This window comes from Tachysurus fulvidraco, chromosome 18, assembly GCF_022655615.1.
Source record: "Tachysurus fulvidraco isolate hzauxx_2018 chromosome 18, HZAU_PFXX_2.0, whole genome shotgun sequence".
Taxonomy (NCBI): domain Eukaryota; kingdom Metazoa; phylum Chordata; class Actinopteri; order Siluriformes; family Bagridae; genus Tachysurus; species Tachysurus fulvidraco.
Window position 1 is genome coordinate 2,712,520 of NC_062535.1, and position 22,562 is coordinate 2,735,081.

The window sequence follows — 22,562 nt, forward strand, 5'->3', positions numbered from 1 at the left end:
AATTAGATTATTTATAATTCGGTTTTAGATTTCACTTCTATTATCCTGGCTGTCACCTGTAGTGATCTATGCTGTTTACTAAGTATTATGACCACTAGAGGGCCTCAGTTCACAAGTAGTCACCGCACAGGGAATGTGTGTAGTGGTTGTTGTCCTGGGCAGAGTGAGATGTTGTTTCTGCATTTTATCAAATAAAAGACATAAGTTTATACTCCTGCCTCCCTATTCCCTGCCTTACAAGATATTACATAATTGGTGACAAGGATTAAAAGGGTCTCCTGTTAGAGGGCTGGTTGACTGGTAAGGCCGTTCTCAAGGTAAACTGACTACTGCTAATGAAATAAAATGGTGAGACTTTGACTGATTTTGTGGCATCGTTGAAAAGACTGGCACAGCATTGTGAATACAGGGCCATGCTTCCACAAATGCTGTGAGATAGACTCGTCTGTGGAGTGAATGATGACCGCACGCAGAGATGACTGCTAGCTGAGGTGGATTTAATAGAAGAAGAAGAAGAAGAAGGAGAAGAAGAAGAAGAAGAAGAAGAAGAAGAAGAAGTTTTATTTATATAGCGCCTTTCCATAGCTCAAGGTCGCTTTACATTTCACAAATACAGTACATTCAGACACTTACATATACACAACACATAATACATATAATTGCCTTATCCGAAATGCTTGTTAAATAGATATGTTTTTAACTGGGACTTAAATGCACCCACAGATGTGATGTTTCGTAGTGTAGGAGGCAGCGAATTCCATAATTGAGGAGCATTTATACTAAATGACCTTCCACCAACAGTAGACAGACCGAAAGAAGGGATGGACAACAAACCAAGTTCAGCTGATCTAAGGGACCGGACAGGGCGGTAAGGGGAAAGTAGGTCTGCCAGATATTGGGGAGCAAGACCATTTAATGCTTTGAACGTTAGAAGCAATACCTTAAAGTGATGCTACAGGTAGCCAGTGAAGGTCATGAAGCAGTGGAGTAATGTGAGCAGAGCGCCTAGTGGAGGTGAGAACTCTTGCTGCTGAGTTTTGAACATACTGTAATCTTGCCATAAGTTTTTTTGGAAGACCAAGAAATAAGGCATTGCAATAGTCCAGACGTGAAGTGATTAGTGCATGAATTAAGGTTTCAGTATCAGCTATGGTGAGAGAAGATCGGAGACGAGCAATATAAAAGAGATATTTTTTTTTCTATAAACATGAAGCATGATGTGAACTTGAACAAGCAAATGTTATTTTTTACCTTACGTATAAATAATTGAATACATATGACTATGAATAAATTCAAACTTAGGTGGCCAGTGTGTGAATATGTTCTTAAATGCTGCACTGCATGTGGTGAACCCATATTTTTGTCACGTGTATCTCTCTGTCCTCAGGAAATACTAGGAGAGCAATTAATCTGAGGAGGTAATCTAATCTAGTTCTTGAGGAGGTAACATTTATTTAGCATTTTTGGAAAGGTCCTTAAGAGGTGCTCTGAGGAAGTCTTCAAGACACAGGACATGGGGCTTTGTGGGTTTTGGTCTACATCAAGACATTTTTAAATTCAATATATTTGTATAGCACTTTTCACATCATAACAATTCACATTGTCTTGAAGCAGCTTGAAGTACAGAAACAGAATAAAAATGGTGAAGTTTAAAATTAAGCATTTAGCATCTATCCCTAATGATCAAGTCTGAGGTGAGGGTCGTAAGAAAAAACTTCCTGGGATGATATGAGAAAGAAACCTTGAGAGGAACCAGACTCAGAAGGGAACCTCATTCTCATTTGGGTGACACTGGACAGGAAATAATACAAATATAAATAATGTCCTTTCTACAACGGTTTGTAGTTGAGTGGAATTAAGCAACCAAGAGCTCCCGAGGAACATAAACAGGTCAGCATCATTTCTGAGTTCACAACAGACCCAGCACTAATTCCTTTCTGCGAAAGTCTTCAAATGTTCACCGATAAAGACCCGAGCACAACTCTGACTGACACAACAACAGTTCAAAGACCCCGAGTGGTTCTATCCACAGTAATCCCATGGGTCATGGCCTGCAGTCAGCAAACAATAATGTGAAAGGTTTTCATGGAATCAAGGAGGCAGTACAAAATATGAAGGCATTTAAAGGACCAACATCACTGCATAAAGTCTATGTATCTAAGAAAAAGTGCTATAGGTGCAAAGGACAACATGCTCCAGAGGAATTTAAGTTTTCCAATGAGCGCTGCCATAAGTGTGGAAAGCGTGGTCATATAAAACGAGCATGCAGGGCAAAACAGGCTGCTGCGGCCTACCAAAAGTCTCCATTCAAAGGACAGAAAGGAAAAAGAAAAGAGAAAGGTAGAAGGACTTACCTTGTTAGAGAGGAGGAAAATAACGAGAGGGAGGACACCAGTGATATTAACACAATATACCGGAGAATTTAGTGCAGTGAGAATTTAGTGTAAAGTGTGTAAAATATGTGCAGTGTTTTGTGAAGAGAAATAAACCTGGTAGATTGAGATACATCTGTAATTTAAAACACAAACCTGATACACTACAGTAACATTGTGTGTAATATAAAACCTGCAGAAATATGAAAAAGTAGCTGCTCGCTGCGGCTCATTTTCTGCTCATCAGTTGCCGGTTACTGAAGAGGAATCCAGCAGACCGGCATGAGACGAGGATATGGCACAACCAAACATGATACTGTTACATGATTGGCTGTTAGCGTGTCACTCCCTACGTTGCTAGGTTACCAGAGAGCGAGTGCCTTTGTTAATGCAACCAAACTTGCTTCACAACCTCTGTTTATATTGAACATTTTATCGAACACATTTTTTATTGATATCGATCACGTGTCTATCGCGACACATATCGTTAGCGTTTTATCTCCCAGCCCTAAGTAGGTCCTTAAATTCTGGAAAATGCTTTGGAATGGGTTTTGGGTACGTAGATGCAGTGAGGGGTCAATGTTCGATGGTGGTTAGATGGATACGTGATGAAACAGACACATAAACAGACAGCTTAGAACATAATTTCTGAGGTGTTGGCCAAGCAGGGCAGAAGATTCTGTACATATTGTGCCTCAGGGTGGGTTTTTATGTAATTGATTAAATGGATGGTTGGATGAAGGGGTGAATGGAGAAGTAGACAGATGTGCAGATAAATAGGAAGGCGTCTATAGCACTATTCGGACGGGATTAGTTCTACGTGGGGACGTGGAGTAATGCAATTTTACCTCAGGACGTCTGTAATATTAAAAAAAACAATTCGCACGGGACAAGACATCTCAGTAATACTAACAGAAGTTGGAGGGGTAACTCGCTTTACACACCACAGTAACCTCCTTGTCGTCATGTGCGTATGACGTTGCTTCCTGTTATCACGTGCGCAAACAGAAAACTTGGCGTCTTCATGCTTGAAAAACGTGCCAAAAACTACTTTTAAACAGGAAATGACAGAATTTTACCGTACATATTTACAGCGGGTCTTTTCGGGCAGGATTAGTATTACCTGAGGTAATTTTCCGGACCTTTATACAGAAGGTAAAAGTTGCCGTAATCTTTACAGACATTGTCCGTAATGATTACCAAGATGGCACATTCGGACGGGACTAAAATCACCGAGAAGCTCTGGTAATAATTACTTTACGCCCACGTCCCCACGTACAACTAATCCCGTCCGAATAGTGCTTATGCCTAGTAGGTCAGAAGATTTTGTACAAGTGAGGCTACAGGTAGAGTTTTGGGCATATTGATGGATGGATTGATGGACGAATGGATGCATAGATGGAGAAACTATAAAAGTGTAGACCAAGTATGGAATAAAATACTGAGCAAGCAATGCTTCAGGTTTGGTTTCAAGTAAATGGATGGATGGTTGGGTTGATGGGTGCCTGGATGGATGGAGAAAAGGCAGCCATTCAGTTGATCGGACAGGTTAGTTGTCTTCTCCACAGATACTGTAATAGATTATGGCCTCTATCCCTCCACCTCTCTAGCCATCTAATGCCCTTTCGACTCCTTCAAAAAAGGAAACAGATTACAGTAGTCATCAACTACTGCTGCTGTTTGTGTATCTTACGAATTTTCTCTGTTCACTATTATTTCCAGAAGAGTTGTGCTAGAGCTTTTCTTTTTTATCCTGTTGCTTTCTGCAGAAAAAGATTTCTCATAAGATGCACAATGCGATTCATTGCCAAAGTTGTTAACAGTTCATTGAATATAATTGACTCTTGCCATTTGGCAGGGGATTGTACAGTGGCACATGCAGGATTGTTTGTATCATCATCATCATTAACAGGTCATTTGTAAATCGCACCTAGTTCACCCTCAGTATGAAAACCTTACCCATTTTTTTCTCTTTTGTCTTTTAGGTATCTGCTTGAATGTGTCACTTTGAGACCACAACGTGGACCACAAGGACCTTAATTGATCAGGTTGATCAACATTTCTCACTGTTGCCTTTCTTGACTCAGTGGCTTGTTGCAGAATTTTTAACAAATTTGACAGGAAATGGCATCTGGACAGTACCTGAAGCTCATCATTTCTATTGGTTCTGTCATTTCATGAAGCCACTGAATATGGCTGAACTTGTAAGATGTAGATCTGCATTACCACAAGCACTGCTCTGCATGAGGGTTCAGTAAGTCCCGGTCTCTGTTCGGTTGAATGTTTCCCAACCCATCCCTTCTCCCCACCATAACCCTAGTCACCACAGCCCCCACCCTTCCATGGCCACCAGCACAGCACGAGAGCACCTTCTTGTGGTGTGAAGGCGTAATCCACACATGCAATACACACTGGGCCCGGAAAACCTGTGCGGAAGTGGCAATGTTGGAACATCTAGAGGAGGCACCGCAGTGAGTCTGCAACGGGCCAACGGTGATACGGACCTGGTTACATCAGACAGCCGCTCCTCCCTTACTGCCTCCACCAATCAGTTCACCCTGGGAAGAGGACAAATCGTCGTCATCTCTTGGGACATCAAGGAGGAGGTGGACGCCACAGACTGGATCGGGCTTTACCACATTGGTGAGATTTAGTACACATGCTTAGTTTGGGGATTTGTACCAGTTTTGTGGCTGGTTAATATTTGTATAGCAGACATGCAGAGGGTGAAAAAGAAAATGTCATTCAGTGACTTTGTTATATTTAAAAATAATATTCAATGCTGTTTATGGCAATCACAAGTTACTACAAGTAATTACACAACGAACACACAATTTTCAGATAAGTCTTTGGTCTTGCGACAAACTTTACATCGCATAGCTTAATGCATTTGCACAGCAATATTGTTTTTTCTTTACCAAAAGAATTTGCTTTGCAAATGCATTAAGCTCTATGCTATGTATAGTTTGTTTTGCTTTATTTTGGGTTTCTACATCTTTAATGGTGGAAACGTAAAAAAAGCTCCTTACCTGCTTATTGAATTATTATTCAAGCCATTTAAAGGTGGGGTCTTAGTTGTTTGAGAAATGCTTCAGAAAACTGAGTCAGGACGACAAACAAAAAAAAAATCAAAAGAAACGTGTAGCCAATGAGCAGAAAGGGGCATGTCTTGTCAATATGGGTCGAGAGAGTGTTCAGTGTGCAAGTGTGACATTGGAAAGCGGTTTTAACATTGACATGGAGGATAAAAACAAAGAAAGAAAGAGAAGAAAGGCTTACGATAAGGCACGAAGTGGGACGTGTTAATATAGGATCAGCTTTCCAGCGCTGGAGAGAACTGGCCACATATTCACAGATTGGAGTTTCCCGAGTCAATAACTCCTGAGCTAAACGCTGTTACTACACTACTTTGTGTAGTAAAAGCGTTTAGCTCAGGAGTTATTGACTCGGGAAACTCCAATCTGGGAATATGTGGCCGACTTTACTTAAGACGCTGAGGCGCTTTTTTCCTTCTCGATAGGTGAGTAACGTTGGTTTTGCTTTGTTACACAGAACTAATATATGCCTTTGTCCTTTACATGATTATGCTTGTGTGTCATTTTTGCTTGTTTGTTTATCTGCAATCCTTTGTTCTTCCCTTCAGCTATGATAAAGACACGTTTCTTTCCATTAGTTGCCTGGGTTACGTATGTATGTGTGGACGGAGCTATCGATACAGGGCAGGGGTGGGACCCATTTGGGTTAGGGGTGTGTTTGTTTTGGTGATTTCAAATGTCAACATTGGCTTTCAAACAACAGAGACCCAACCTAACGTGTCTTATAATTAACGCCTTGCTGTATGAGTGTACAAGGCAGGGTTTATTCAGCATCGCAGCTCTGTATTTCTCACACACACGTGTATTGTACGTTTGACTTCTATGCAGTATTCATTGAGTGTTAATGTGACACTGTAGAGATCTGCTGGCACAGTGAGCGTTCAGCAGAGTCAGACAGATGGGAGTCGGCTGGAGGCGTGTAGGAGCACAGCGCTAACAGCGAACACACACCCATTCCTCATGATTAGTGCAAATCTGCTGTATTTACAGACCTAAAAGTACATTGTGTTGTTGTATCAGTATACTACCGTTGTGTTTTTATTTGTCATGAACCCAAAAATTATGATTATGATTCAAACTTGTGTGTTTGGGGTTCCCCCCTCCGATGAAACATGTCCAGCTAATGTGTGGGACTCAAAGAACCGCAGCGTCAATGGGACACAGAAGGGAAAGATCGTTTGGAGGCTGGAGGCCGGGCCTTATTTCATGGAGCGTGAGTGGATTTTATTATTTTCAGCATTTCAGTTTAAAGCAGCCTTGTAATGGCTGTGGTCTAAACATAATACAACTTGATTTTATTGGTATTTTAATCTATTTTAATATATATACAGTATATAATGTATGTGTTTTTGTGTGTATGCACACAGCTGAGACCAAAATCCGCTTCAAGTATTATCATGGAGTGAGTGGAGCTTTAAGAGCAATGACACCCTGCATCACTGTAAAGAACCCTGGTGTGCTGGTGAGTGTGTGTTTATGTGAGTGTGTGTGTGTGTGTGTGTGTGTGTGTGTGTGTGTGTGTGTGTGTGTGTGTGTGTGTGTGTGTGTGCTGGTGAGTGTGTGTATGTGTGTGTTTATATGATTATCCCTCAGGCCCTGCTGTGTTCAATTCAATTCAATTCAATTCAAGTTTATTTGTATAGCGCTTTTTACAATAGACATTGTCTCAAAGCAGCTTTACAGAACATAAACACAGAGCAGAAGGTAAACATAATTAATGATAAAGGAAATAACGAATAATAAAAGAAATAAGAATTAACAGAATAAAAATTCTAGATTATTATTAGATGTATATAGTTCACAGTGTGTATGTATTTATTCCCCTATGAGCAAGTCTGAGGTGACTCAGGCAGCAGTGGCAAGGAAAAACTCCCTTAAATTGGTAAAGGAAGAAACCTTGAGAGGAACCGGACTCAAGGGGGAACCCATCCTCATATGGATGACACTGCTGTGGCCCTGCTGTGTTGTGTAAGGGATTTTCACCTGAAAATCTGCTCTTACCTTCCAGAGCCAGGAACATCCCCTAAGGTGACAATGAGTATATGATGCAAAAGTGTTAGAACCTTCTCAAATCTTACCCACATGGAGGTTGTAAAGAATGCTTCACCATCTTCTACTGAGAAAAATCTGTTTCCCAAATCAAGCCTCGAACCATACAAGGCAAAATGGGGTTATCTTTTATACATCATACATACTGTACTAGGATTATTTGTCTTCATGGATGCTTTAATTGAGCGATTTAAGGAGCTCAGTGCATAATGTTGCATGTGTGTGATGTGGTGAGTGTTGGCCAGTTCCACAGAGACTGTATAAGATTCACTGGCATGCCGAGAATTCTCCAGCTCCTGCCCCCCCCACTCCACCCCTGAAACACTTAGATGTGCACTTAAGAGAGGCGTACACAACACTAAGTTTTTTCTCTCTCTCTTACACACACACACACACACACACACACACACACACACACACACACACACACACAGTGTTCAAGCTGGTTAATTGGATTCTTTGAATATTTGATACATTGTGGTTTGTTGACTTATACAGAGACCATGCCCACTTCACTAGGACTGACAGATACAAAAGACATGCCTCCTTCGCTCAAACTGACAGGTACAGAGACAACAACTTTATTAGAACTGACAAATACAAAGAAACACTTCAGTAGAATTGATACATAGAAACAACACCTCCTTCATTAGGACTGACAGATACATAGGACACGCCTCCTTCATTAGGACTGACAGATACATAGGACACGCCTCCTTCATTAGGACTGACAGATACATAGGACACGCCTCCTTCATTAGGACTGACAGATACATAGGACACGCCTCTTTCATTAGGACTGACAGATACATAGGACACACCTCTTTCATTAGGACTGACAGATAGATAGGACATGCCTATTTCATTAGAACTGACAGATACATAGGACACGCCTCCTTCAATTGGACTGACAGATACATACGACACGCCTCCTTCATTAGGACTGACAGATACATAGGACACGCCTCTTTCATTAGGACTGACAGATACATAGGACACGCCTCCTTCATTAGGACTGACAGATACATAGGACACGCCTCCTTCAATTGGACTGACAGATACATAGGACACGCCTCCTTCAATTGGACTGACAGATACATAGAACACGCCTCCTTCATTAGGATTGACAAACATAGGACACACCTCCTTTATTAGGACTGACAGATACATAGGACACGCCTCCTTAAATTGGACTGACAGATACATAGGACACGCCTCCTTCATTAGGACTGACAAACATAGGACACACCTCCTTTATTAGGACTGACAGATACATAGGACACGCCTCCTTAAATTGGACTGACAGATACATAGGACACGCCTCCTTCAATTAGACTGACAGATACATAGGACACGCATCTTTCACTAGGACTGACAGATACATAGGACATGCCTCCTTCATTAGGACTGACGGATACATAGGACATGCCTCCTTCAATTGGACTGACAGATACATAGGACACACCTCCTTTATTAGGACTGACAGATACATAGGACACACCTTCTTTAATAACAGATATATAGGACACGCCTCCTTTAATGACACATACACAGGACATGCCTCCTTTACTGACAGATACATAGGACACGCCTCCTTTACTGACAGATACATTGGACATGCCTCCTTTACTGACAGATACATAGGACACACCTCCTTTACTGACAGATACATAGGACACGCCTCCTTTACTGACAGATACATAGGACACGCCTCCTTCACTGACAGATACACAGGACATGCCTCCTTTACTGACAGATACATAGGACACGCCTCCTTTACTGACAGATACATTGGCCACGCCTCCTTTAATGACAGATACATTGGACATGCCTCTTTTAATGACAGATACATAGGACACTCCTCCTTTACTGACAGATACATAGGACACGCCTCCTTTACTGACAGATATTTTAGTTCTTATTAACCGTTCATGAAGATAGCCTCAGTAGTTGACATGGCAGTAAATTATAGCAACTAACTAACTGACAGATACATAGGACACGCTTCCTTTACTGACAGATACATAGGACACGCCTCCTTTACTGACAGATACATAGGACACGCCTCCTTTACTGACAGATACATCGGACACGCCTCTTTTAATGACAGATACATAGGACACGCCTCCTTTACTGACAGATATTTTAGTTCTTATTAACCGTTCATGATGATAGCCTCAGTAGTTGACATGGCAGTAAATTATAGCAACTAACTAACTGACAGATACATAGGACACGCTTCCTTTACTGACAGATACATAGGACACGCCTCCTTTACTGACAGATACATAGGACACGCCTCCTTTACTGACAGATACATCGGACACGCCTCTTTTAATGACAGATACATAGGACACGCCTCCTTTACTGACAGATATTTTAGTTCTTATTAACCGTTCATGATGATAGCCTCAGTAGTTGACATGGCAGTAAATTATAGCAACTAACTAACTGACAGATACATAGGACACGCTTCCTTTACTGACAGATACACAGGACACACCTCCTTCACTGACAGATACATAGGACACGCCTCCTTTACTGACAGATACATAGGATACACCTCCTTCACTGACAGATACATAGGACACGCCTCCTTTACTGACAGATACATAGGATACACCTCCTTCACTGACAGATAAATAGGACCCACCTCCTTTACTGACAGATACATAGGACACGCCTCCTTGACTGACAGATACATAGGACACGCCTCCTTGAATGACAGATACATAGGACACGCCTCCGGGTTGTTGATTGGAGGCTTGTTCAAGCCCCAGCACTGCCAAGCTGCCATTGTTGGGCCCCTGAGTGAGGCCCTTAACCCTAACTGACCCTGCGCTGTGATTTGGGAAGAAAGACTTTCACTGTGCTGTAATGGAAATGTGACAAAGAAAGGCTTCTATTTTATTCTAATTAAAAAGAGATGCATAATATTTTTGTGTATTTACGCACTTACATGCAGCTTACTTACAAATACGGAGTCCGTGAGTTGTATAAACGTGCAAGTGCACTGCAGTTAAATAATTTGCACTAAATGAACTGTAATCATCTCCTTCCTCCCTTTTCCTCCCTCTTCCTCCCTCTCCTCATCTATCCCCGTGTGCCTTGAAAGCAACTGGCACAAATTCATTTTATATGAAACGTCTGCGCACTAATCCTGTGAATTGTGTTACGTTGGTGAACAGCCAGGCTGCTGTGATTTATTATACCGTGTGTCAAGATGGTCCGAGCTTAGTGAAGTCCGTCTTTCAGTGTGAAGGACGATTTCTACGAGTCAACTCTCCATCATGGAGGGGAAAAAAAACAAGAAAGGGTGTAGCTGTGTGTTTAGATTCTTTCTTTCTTTCTTTCTTTCTTTCTTTCTTGCATTGCCGGAAACTCGTCAGCTTCACTTTATCAGGTAGCTAGAACCAGGAATTAAAAAATAAAAATAACACTTTTTGTGTAAAAGCTTGCACATTTACACCTACACATGCGTCCTGCATGTCTGCACTGCCTCCCTGTGGACAAAGAGTGTCAATACAAGTTAAAAGCAAACGCGTGATTACTTGCAGATTTAAAGGTGGGGTCTTCATTGTTTGAAAGCCAATGTTGACATTTGAAATCACCAAAACAAACACACCCCTAACCCAAATGGGTCCCACCCCTGTTTTTATTGCTCCGCCCCACACATACACCAGACAAGTATAACTCAAGTATAACGCAGACAAGTATTATGGCGGAACCTGCTGAAGCAGCTGACCGAGGGGATATTTTTATCAATAAATGAACACAATGAGTAATACTATGGTAATACAAATGTGTTTTTGTAATACTGTGTTGTACCGTGAAAGGTTTATCTCTGTTTCACACGGAAGATGTTCAGTTCTCTCCAGCGCTGGAAAGCTGATCCTATATTAACACGTCCTATTTCTGGTCCTTATCGTAAGCCTTTCTTCACATTCTTTCTTTGATTTTATCCTCCATGTCAATGTTAAAACCGCTTTCTGCTAATGTCACACATGTGCACTAAACACTCTCTCCGCCCATATTGACAAGACACGCCCCTTTCTGTTCATTGGCTACACGTTTGTTTTGTTTTGTTTGGCAGCCCAACGCAGTTTTCTGAAGCATTTCTCAAACAACGGAGACCCCACCTTTAATTGGTGATATAATACATTCATTCATTCATTTCCTACTGCTTATCCGAACTATTCTTGGGTCACGGGGAGCCTGTGCCTATCTTAGGCGTCATCGGGCATCAAGGCAGGATACACCCTGGACGGAGTGCCAACCCATCACAGGGCACACACACACTCTCATTCACTCACACACTCACACACTACGGGCAATTTTCCAGAGATGCCAATCAACCTACCATGCATGTCTTTGGACCGGGGGAGGAAACCGGAGTACCCGGAGGAGACCCCCGAGGCACGGGGAGAACATGCAAACTCCGCACACACAAGGCGGAGGCGGGAATCGAACCCCCAACCATGGAGGTGTGAGGCGAATGTGCTAACCACTAAGCCACTGTGCCCCCCTGATATAATACAAATTAATATAAATAATAATAATCTATAATAATAAGACTATTTTATCCAATGTTTCTGAGGTGTTTTATATATTCAATTTAATTTACACTCCATGTTCAACTTTGATAATGTGTGTGTCTGTGTGTTTTGAAGACATCAGAGCTCAGGGCCTTAAGAAAGGCATGTTCTTTAATCCGGACCCGTATCTGAAGATGAGCATCCAGCCTGGAAAACGCAGCGGCTTTCCTGCCTTCACACACCACGGCCAAGAGAGACGAGCCTCCATCATCTCCAACACCACCAACCCTGTGTGGCATGGAGAGTGCGTTATATGTAACGCACGTTAAATGAAAACAGGTTAAAAAGTACATGTCTGCTTTTGCATACTTATTAAAAATGACTATTAATGGCTCTCTAATCTAAAAGTTGTATCAGGGACGGATTAGTTTGAGTTTTAATGCTGTTCCAGATTTCTGTAGTTGTGTATGCATAAATGACCGCAGTTTATATCTTTATTACATTGTCTGTCCTCTTGTAGAAATACACCTTCGTCGCACTCATGACCGATGTTCTGGAGATCGAGGTGAAGGACAAATTTGCTAAAAGTCGGCCAATCATCAAGCGCTTTTTGGGTCAGCTGACCATACTTGTGCAGAGACTTCTGGAGAGACATGCGGCGGGGTTCGTCACAGAGCACTGACTATAAATATATTATCTTTAAAAAGATTTGTAGATTCCACTGTTAATTTTATTGTATATTAATATTACGTTGTTGCCATGTTTGTGTGTGTATGTGTGTGTTTGTGTATGTGTGTGTATATGTGTGAGTGTTTGTGTGTGTGTGTGTTTGTGTGTTTGTTTGCGTGTTTGTTTGTATGTGTGTGTGTGTTTGTGTGTGTGTGTGTTTGTGTGTGTGTGTATATATGTGTGTGTGTGTTTGTGTGTGTGTATGTGTGTGTATATATGTGTGTGTGTTTGTGTGTGTGTGTGTGTTTGACCAGGGATCAGCCTGTAAGCTATACTTTGTGTCGCCGTTTGCCCACGGACCATGTAAGTGGTCAGCTTCAGTTCAGGGTGGAGATCACATCTACTGGACACGAGGGTGAGTAGGAGTGAGCAAGAGCAGCTGAAACAATAGGAATCAATAAGGGTTAAACCAATGGGGGTTCGGGGGGGGGGGGGGGGGTATGATCCAGTGGGAGTCCACGAATGGGACTGAACCAGTGGGTGTGAAACAGTAGGGCGAAATAAATAACGTAAACAAGTGAGAAATGACCCAATGGGTGTGAAAGAAGACGCAGTGGTGCTGAGTGAGAGAGAGGCTAAAGCAACAGGGCTGAAACAGTGACAGTAAACAAATAGAGCATATTGACTGGAACAGTGTTAATGGGGCTAAACAAATAGGGAATATTTGTCAAACTGAATGAGTAACAGAACATAAGAGAGGAAGAATCTTTATCTGGGACAGAATGTAAGGGAATGAAGGCGAGTGTAAGTTTGGGATTGAGTGTGTGTTTGTGTGTGTGTGAGTGTAGGTGGAAGTGTATGTCTGTATAAATGTGGGGACAAACATGTGGCAGTGAATAAGGAAAGCAAATCATGTAGGAATAGCAGGAGTCGGAGCGTATAATTGTGTGTAAGTAGGTTACTAGACGTACATCATTGCTAATGTATTTATTATCACTTGATCAGATATTATGGGCTCCCTCCTGGGGGCTGCTTCTGTGAACGGAGACCCGGGCAGCCCCTCTGATGACGAGGACGTGGTCCCTCCATCTGTCCGCATCCCCAGAACTGCATCTCCAACCTGCTCTGAGGGTTCTATCCATAACGAGACCTTTAGGACTGACGACGGTCCGTCGGAACCTGACGAAGAGCGCAATCTTAGGGACGTAGTCATCGATTTAGGACACGCCCAGAGGCAGACATCTCTCAATGATTATCTAGACACCACTGAGGCTCCGAATGGTCCTGGAGATCGACCCCTTGGAGCGGCGTCACCTAAACTGCGTTCCAGCTTCCCCACTGATACGCGGCTCAACGCGATGCTGCACATCGACTCGGATGAAGACAAGGAAGCACACGTCAGTCTAGGGATGGCCAATGGAGTCGCATCTGAACAGGAGTAGATGGAGGGGTGTAAGACAGAGGGAGAGAGGAGTCCCACTGCTAGTGAAGACACAGCGCCTTCACAGTCGGCTAGCGGTACTGCGAAGGCCCAAAACGGCGAAGTGGAAGGGAGCCAGGAAGGAAACGGACGGGGAGTTAGGTATGAAGTTTCTGTTTATTGTTGTTTGTTTTAATATAATGTGGTGGAATTCGTGTGATTAGAAGATGTGGATGTGATCCTTTAGAAGCCAGCGCTCAGGTGAACGGTCATCAACCCGTCCGCTCTCTTCCAGCGGTGCGTCATGACATCAGCCGCTACCAGAGAGTGGACGAACCGCTACCACCAAGTGAGTGTGTGTGTGTAAAGTTCTGCAACTTTGAACGTAACTATAAAAACATTTTGGAATAAATCATATAGTCATGTTGCAGGTAGCCGTTTGGATGATGAGTTTATTACATGTAAGTGTTTGCTTTAAAACTCTAATCTCTGTGTGTGTGTGTGTGTGTGTGTGTGTGTGTGTGTGTGTGTGTGTGTGTGTGTGGACTAGGAGGCCCGCATTGACAGCCATGGGAGAATCTTTTATGTGGATCATGTGAACAGAACCACCACCTGGCAGCGGCCCACTGCTCCGGCTGCTCCTCAAGTCCTGCAGAGGTCCAATTCCATCCAGCAGATGGAGCAACTGAACCGCCGGTATGTGCTCTCTCTCTCTTTCTCTCTCTCTCTCTCTCTCTCTGTCTCTCTCTCTCACTCACACATACACACACACACACACACACACACAGACACACACAGATAGAGACACACACATACACACACACATACAGACTCACACACAAACACAGACACACACATACAGACACATACACACATACACATACACATACAGTACACACATAGAGACACATACAGACATAGAGACACACGCAGACACAAACACACAAACACAGACACACACACATACAGACACAGACACACACACACACATACAGACACATACACACACACATACACAGAGACACACACAGACACAAACACACACAAACACACAGACACACACACATTAAGTTGATCACAAAGCACTGAGGAGATTCGGACTAACTCTCACTTTCTCACCCTGATAATACAGATGAACTATTATAATATTTTCTGGTCATTCTTTCACTCACACTCAGGTATCAGAGCATCCGGAGAACAATAACCAACGAGCGCACAGAGGAGCAGGCAGCAGAGATGCCTTCAGACGACACAGACCTGATGCATCACACCATTCCTGGTACAAAGACACACACTGACATGGTGCACTATCATAAACGTTTACATACCGTTACGGTGAAACAAAACACATTTTATTATTTTATTATCATCTTTTGTCATCCAGAGTACCGCAGGGATGTAGCGGTTGGATCTGCTAACTACTGCTCACGTCTCTCGCTACTACAGTCGCCCAGCGCCAAATTTCTCACCAGCCCCGACTTCTTTAGCGTACTCCACTCCAACCATGTGAGTCCTTCTCTCTGCTCTGGAGCTTATGGTAGGGTGGTGGGGTTTTATTTTTAGGCAGGTTTTCGCTGCTCCACACAAAAACCAGCCCCTGCTAATGAGCAGTCTCATGAGAGTGATACGGATCAGAACCTCAGAGCCAGAACCCGTTTGTTTAAACAGTACTTCTGTATAGAATCTGTAGCCCTACAAAAGATCTCGCACTGCCTCAGATTCAGTACAATACAGTGATTTCCCATGTCTGTCAGTTTAGCCATGGAGATGATCTGCAGACAGACAAACAAAAGCCATAAAAGGGACTGACTTGTTTATTAGATGTTCCACATCATTAAAGGTGGGGTCTCCGATATTTGACATATAAAATCACCAAAACAAACACACCCCTAACCCAAATGGGTCCCACCCCTGTATCGATAGCTCCGCCCACACATACATACGTAACCCAGGCGACTAACAGAAAGAAACGTGTCTTTATCATAGCTGAAGGGAAGAACAATACGATTGTAGATAAACAAACAAGCAAAAATGCCACACAAGCATAATCATGTAAAGGACAAAGGCATATATTAGTTCTGTGTAACAAAGCAAAACCAACGTTACTCACCTATCGAGAAGGAAAAAAGCGCCTCGGCGTCTTAAGTAAAGTCGGCCACATATTCACAGGTCGGAGTTTCCCGAGTCGATAACTCCTGAGCTAAACGCTGTTACTACACAAAACGCGGTTGTAGCTGCCTCTCTACATTACTACGATAGAAAAGAGGTGTTATTTGTGTAGTAACAGCGTTTAGCTCAGGAGTTATTGACTCGGGAAACTCCAACCTGTGAATATGTGGCCAACTTCCTGCTCCTTCAGTTCTCTCCAGCGCTGGAAAGCTGATCCTATATTAACACGTCCTACTTCTTGTCCTTATCGTAAGCCTTTCTTCTCTTTCTTTCTTTGTTTTTATCCTCCATGTCAATGTTAAAACCTCTTTCTGCTAATGTCACACATGCGCACTGAACACTCTCTCCGTCCATATCGACAAGCCCCGCCCCTTTCTGCTTATTGGCTACACGTTTGTTTTGATTTTTGTTTAGTTTGTCGTCCCGACTCAGTTTTCTGAAGCATTTCTCAAACAACAGAGACCGCACATTTAAGTTTAAATCCAAATGGATACAAAAGTATGATGTCATTCTTCAATAAATATAAATACTGTAACTAATTCAACTAATTTAGTCTTGTGCTTTTTTTCTGTTTAACTTCAAAAGACTAAAAAAAAAAACAATAAAAAATACTCCAGCATCTTTATGTCGAGTGAGAACCTGCTGAATGACGTGATATGTTTGAAATCTTGTACATATGAAGCTCTGTTTCGTTCCCCTGTCCTGTTAGAGTGCCTACCGCATGTTTACGAGTAACACGTGTCTGAAGCACATGATCAGTAAGGTGCGGCGTGATGCGCACCACTTCGAACGTTACCAGCACAACCGAGACCTGGTGACTTTCCTCAACCTTTTCGCCAACAAGCAACTGGAGCTGCCACGTGGCTGGGAAATGAAACACGACCACACGGGCAAGGTGAGCGTCCTCCTGTATCTCCTGCTCGGCTTTACCTTCTCCTTCATCGCTACAGAGCTACATTAATACGTCGAGTACCACAGAGTACGAGACGTTTATTGAAGCAACAAAAATGGCCGTGTGATTTTGCCAGCTCACCTTCTTTTTTTCTCCAGACGTTTTTTGTGGACCACAACTTTCGCTCCACCACCTTCATAGACCCGAGGTTACCTCTGCAAAGTGCTCGGCCCAGCGGCCTGCTCGCTCATCGCCAGCACCTGAGCCGTCAGCGCAGCCACAGCACTGGAGAGGTGAGAGAGAAACGCCTCTCTATAGAGATAGAGAGAGAAGAGAGAGATAGAGAGGAGGTGGATTAGAGAAATATAGAAGGGAGGAGCGAGAGAGGGAAGAGAGAAGGCAGAGAGGGAGAGAGAGAGGAGAGATGGGAGAGAAAGAGCGAGGAGGGAGAGAAAGAGAGAGGAGGAAAGAGAGAAGAGAGGAGAGAAGAGAGAGAGAGAAAGCGGAGAAGTAGAGAGGATATCAGATCTCCTCTCTCTGTTCTCTCACTGTCTCTCTCTCTCTCTCTGTCTCTCACTGTCTCTCTCTCTCTCTCTCTCTCTGTCTCTTTCTCTGTCTGCATCAACCTCTCTCTGTCTCTCTCTCTGTCTGTGTCTCTCCCTCTCTCTCTCCCTCTCTCTCTCTCTCCGTCTGTGTCTCTCTCTCTTCTCTCGCACAGAAACACATACACACACACACACACACACACACACACACACACACACACACACACACACACACACACACACACACACACACACACACACACACACACACACACACACACACACACACACATCAACAGCTCTCTTTCTCCAGGTTCACACCCACATTATTCTAACATCATGCTAACTATGAGACAAAATTATATCAGTTATTACCTGAGCCACATGAATAAAGGATCATCTGAATATCCAAACTGTTCATTACACCAACCGTAAAATATTTGACTCATTATTCGCTCCGCACACAATGCGATCTCTTTAATTATTGTTGACTCTTTGTACATTAAGCAAAATTGGAGACTTTCTAAATAAACGTTAGAAATCAACAAGTTCTGATCTGCATTAATGCATCAACACATATGAAATAGTACAGACAGAGAACCAAATGCTAACCAGCTAACTGTCCAAATGATGGAAATATAAATGTATCTGCTCGTATTTACTAGATCAGGAGTGATGTAGAACAAAACGTGATGGGCTTTTGATTGTAAATTGTGTTAGGCTTTGTACTGCAGGCTCAAATCTCAAATGAACAAACTGTAATCCTCTGCAAGTAAAAAAGTGTGCTGTCATGAGTAAAAGTACGTCTGTGTTACAGGTGGTCGATGATCCACGTCACGCCGGTCCTACCGTCCTGCCCCGGCTGACCAACACTTTTAATGCTGCCGGACGCAATCATTGCCAGGACATGGTACCCGTCGGTATGTTCAGTTGTTCACGTGTAATTTGTAATTGCTTTGTTTACACTCGTTGTCTCACCTGGTTCATTTCGACTATACTAGATCTCTCTGTTTCTAAGCTGGCTAACAGCCCTGTACGTGAACGGCATCCGTGACGTACGTCGTTTGCTGCTAGCAATGAATTTAGTATCCTTTATGATGTTTTATCAGGTTATGTCTATTGTAAGAAGATGCTGTAGACACGTCCAGTGCACAGTTTGGTTTATTGCCATCTTTAATTTGTGAAATAGAGCTATATCGTAATCGTTCTGTGTCGTATGTGCGTTAGCACAACAACTACGTACACTAGCTTTGGCAACATAATAATGTGATGTCTAATGCTATCAGCAAAGCATTTTTAATGACTGTAATCAGTCTGAGTAATGAAGGTGTTAGACTGAGACCTGCTACCCAGTGAGCAGTGATGATGTATGATGTATATCTTTAATTCAGACATTTATTATTTAAAGGCTTATTATTATTATTATTATTATTATTATTTGAAATGGTTTTATTTGTTATTTTATGTACTTATACAGCATTTCGTATTTGCAGCATACAACGATAAGATCGTGGCCTTTTTAAGGCAGCCAAACATATTTGAGATCCTGCAGGAGAGACAGCCCGAGTTCAGTAGGAATCACTCACTCAGGTACTTAATCCATTATACAATAAATATGGCTTAAAATCCCACAAGGAAATCCTGTCAAATGAGTTAGCTAGCTACGTAGCATACGCAGTAGATGTCTGGATCATGATGGTTAGCTAGCTAGTTAGCATCATCAGTACGGTTATAGCTTTGTGTCAGTATAACTTTCTGACCAGAATCTCTAATTTCCTTATGTTTAGAAGACTCACATGTTGTGTTCTAAATGTCGTATTCCTGTTTTTTTGGGGGTTTTTTGTATTCGCAGGGAGAAGGTGCAGTTTATCCGGAACGAGGGCGCGGCCGGCTTGGTGCGACTCTCCAGCGATGCAGATTTGGTCATTTTGCTAAGGTGAGTTTCCTGTGAGGTGAGTGATCTCGCCGAACTCTTCCTCAGCGTTCAGCGAATGACCGCTCTCGTATCTGATTCCTCAGCTTGTTTGAAGAGGAAGTGATGTCGTATGTGCCCCCCCATGCCTTATTGCATCCCAGCTACTGTCAGTCTCCACGGGGTTCTCCGGTTTCTTCCCCGCAGAACTCGCCTGGTGAGTGTTTTTGTCGACAGGGCGCTTCCAAAAAATTTTTTTTCTTTTATTGCCACATGATTCTCTGATTGGATAATTGCTTGACAAATCGCATTACGACTGTCACGAGTCACAAAAATCATCAGTGAAGCTGGTTAACGTCTATTCGGAAGATCGCTTTCCTTCGTCTCTAACACACACGTTTCCACAGAACATTAATGATGTGGAAATGATTGTAAATCTGAGGTAATGTTTAGTCAGCCAACACCTGCTGCACCTTATTGGCTGTAGCAAAACTCGGTTTATTGACCATAGAGTCGTAATGATTTTACCTTTTACAATGCAGGTCTGAAATACTCAGAGGCTGCCACATGTAGCCATGGGATGTTGCAGCTATACACACAATAAAATACAAAGTCCAGTTTTTGGATGCAAATAAGAATTTACAAACGTTGAGTCATCGACATTATCCTTGTTTTACAACCAGAAAATAACACAATCGTTCGTCCAAAAATAGCTACAATACATAAAAAAAAATCAAAACTAACAAACAAAAATTAACATAGTAATTTGTAGGACAAGTAAAATTAACCATATGACATTTATTCACTTTTCCTCTTCAAAACCATCTCCAAGCTCTTTTTGTTCTCAAGGGTGCAGAAGTCCGTTGTCCGGATGTTAGAAGTCCTTTGTTTTCAGTCATGTATGATTATTGTTCTGTGTGATAAGTCATTGTAACCTATTCAGTTTTACAATAGGGCAGTTCACGTTTCCATGTTTAACTGGAAGCTCTTCCCATTGTGTTCTTGTCACCACATACTGTACAGTATGTAACCATACTATAAAATGTAATCGTTCTTTCAGGCACACAACGAGCCAACGCCCGTGCTCCTGCGCCTTACAAGCGAGACTTCGAAGCCAAACTCCGCAATTTCTACCGCAAGCTTGAAACCAAGGGCTATGGCCAGGGGCCGGGGAAAGTCAAGTAAGCATGTGAAAATGTTTAACTGTGACATAAATGTGTACTTACACGTCATTATACAGTCCTCACTGAATTTGTGTTTCGTTTCAGACTGATCATGCGCAGAGATCACTTGCTGGAAGATGCCTTCAACCAGATCATGTGTTACTCCAGAAAGGACTTGCAGCGAAGTAAACTTTACGTCAGCTTCGTCGGTGAGGAGGGGTGAGTAAAAAAATATTACTCACACATTGTCTGTATTGATGATGAACTTGTAATACAAGAAAAATTATCCTACTACATCACTACAATATCTTTCTTTCTTTCTTTCTTTCTTTCTTTCTTTCTTTCTTTCTTTCTTTCTCTATCTATCTATCTATCTATCTATGTATCTATTTATTGAGATCATTTTCTCATTTCTCAATATTTATATATACTGCATAACAACGTCTGGAGTTATAGACATTATACTGTACATACAGTGGGTACGGAAAGTATTCAGACCCCTTTAAATTTTTCACTCTTTTTTTTCATTGCAGCCATTTGCTAAAACAAAAAAGTTCATTTTATTTCTCATTAATGTACTCAGCACCCCATCTTGACAGAAAAAAAACCAGAAATATCACATGGTCATAAGTATTCAGACCCTTTGCTGTGACACTCATATTTAACTCTCAGGATGTCCATTTCTTCTGATCCTCCTTGAGATGGTTCTACTCCTTCATCGAAGCCCAGCTGTGTTTAATTCAACTGATTGGACTTGATTAGGAAAGGCACACCCCTGTCTATATAAGACCTTACAGCTCACAGTGCATGTCAGAGAAAATGAGAATCATGAGGTCGAAGGAACTGCCCAAGGAGCTCAGAGACCGAATTGTGGCAAGGCACGGACCTGGCCAAGGTTACAAAAGAATTTCTGCAGCATTCAAGGTTCCTAAGAGCACAGTGACCTCCATAATCCTTAAATGGAAGAAGTTTGGGACGACCAGAACTCTTCCTAGACCTGGCCGTCCAGCCAAACTGACCAATTGTAGGAGAAGAGCCTTGGTGAGAGAGGTAAAGAAGAACCCAAAGATCACTGTGGCTGAGCTCCAGAGATGCAGTAGGAAGATGGAAGAAAGTTCCAGAAAGTCAATTATCACTGCAGCCTTCCACCAGTCAGGGCTCTATGGCAGAGTGGCCAGACGAAAGCCTCTCCTCAGTGCAAGACATATGAAAGCCCGCATAGAGTTTGCCATAAAACACATGAAGGAGTCCCAGACTATGAGAAATAAGACCCTCTGGTCAGATGAGACCAAGATTTAACTTTTTGGCGTTAATTCTAAGCAGTATGTGTGGAGACAGCCAGGCGCTGCTCATCACCTGCTCAATACAATCCCAACAGTGAAACATGGTGGTGGCAGCAGCTACATGGTGGTTTTTCAGCTTCAGGGACAGGACGACTGGTTGCAATTGAAGGAAAGATGAATGCGGCCAAGTACAAAGATATCCTGGAAGAAAACCTCTTCCAGTGTGCTCAGGACCTCAGACTGGGCTGAAGGTTCACCTTCCAACAAGACAATGACCCTAAGCACACAGCTAAAATAACAAAGGAGAGGCTTCAAACAACTCTGTGACCATTTTTGACTGGCCCAGCCAGAGCCCTGACCTAAACATAATTGAGCATCTCTGGCGAGACCTGAAATTGGCTGTCCACCAATGTTCACCATCCAACCTGACAGAACTGAAAAGGATCTGCAAGGAAGAA

General features: G+C 42.6%; 1 protein-coding gene across 1 annotated transcript in view; it reads left to right on the plus strand.

The window, feature by feature from the left end:
* Positions 1 to 4,699: 4,699 nt before the first annotated feature.
* LOC113661859 (E3 ubiquitin-protein ligase HECW2-like) overlaps positions 4,700 to 22,562 on the plus strand; it is a 22,599-nt gene continuing 4,736 nt past the window's right edge. The window contains 20 exon segments of the mRNA XM_047803657.1: positions 4,700 to 5,013; positions 6,571 to 6,680; positions 6,835 to 6,939; positions 10,839 to 10,919; positions 12,187 to 12,341; positions 12,572 to 12,714; positions 13,035 to 13,135; positions 13,726 to 14,302; positions 14,365 to 14,497; positions 14,694 to 14,836; positions 15,319 to 15,419; positions 15,525 to 15,646; positions 17,019 to 17,204; positions 17,360 to 17,494; positions 18,564 to 18,666; positions 19,240 to 19,336; positions 19,599 to 19,682; positions 19,766 to 19,875; positions 20,719 to 20,839; positions 20,927 to 21,040. Coding sequence (XP_047659613.1) covers positions 4,715 to 5,013; positions 6,571 to 6,680; positions 6,835 to 6,939; positions 10,839 to 10,919; positions 12,187 to 12,341; positions 12,572 to 12,714; positions 13,035 to 13,135; positions 13,726 to 14,302; positions 14,365 to 14,497; positions 14,694 to 14,836; positions 15,319 to 15,419; positions 15,525 to 15,646; positions 17,019 to 17,204; positions 17,360 to 17,494; positions 18,564 to 18,666; positions 19,240 to 19,336; positions 19,599 to 19,682; positions 19,766 to 19,875; positions 20,719 to 20,839; positions 20,927 to 21,040 — 3,020 coding nt within the window. The 5' untranslated portion in view covers positions 4,700 to 4,714.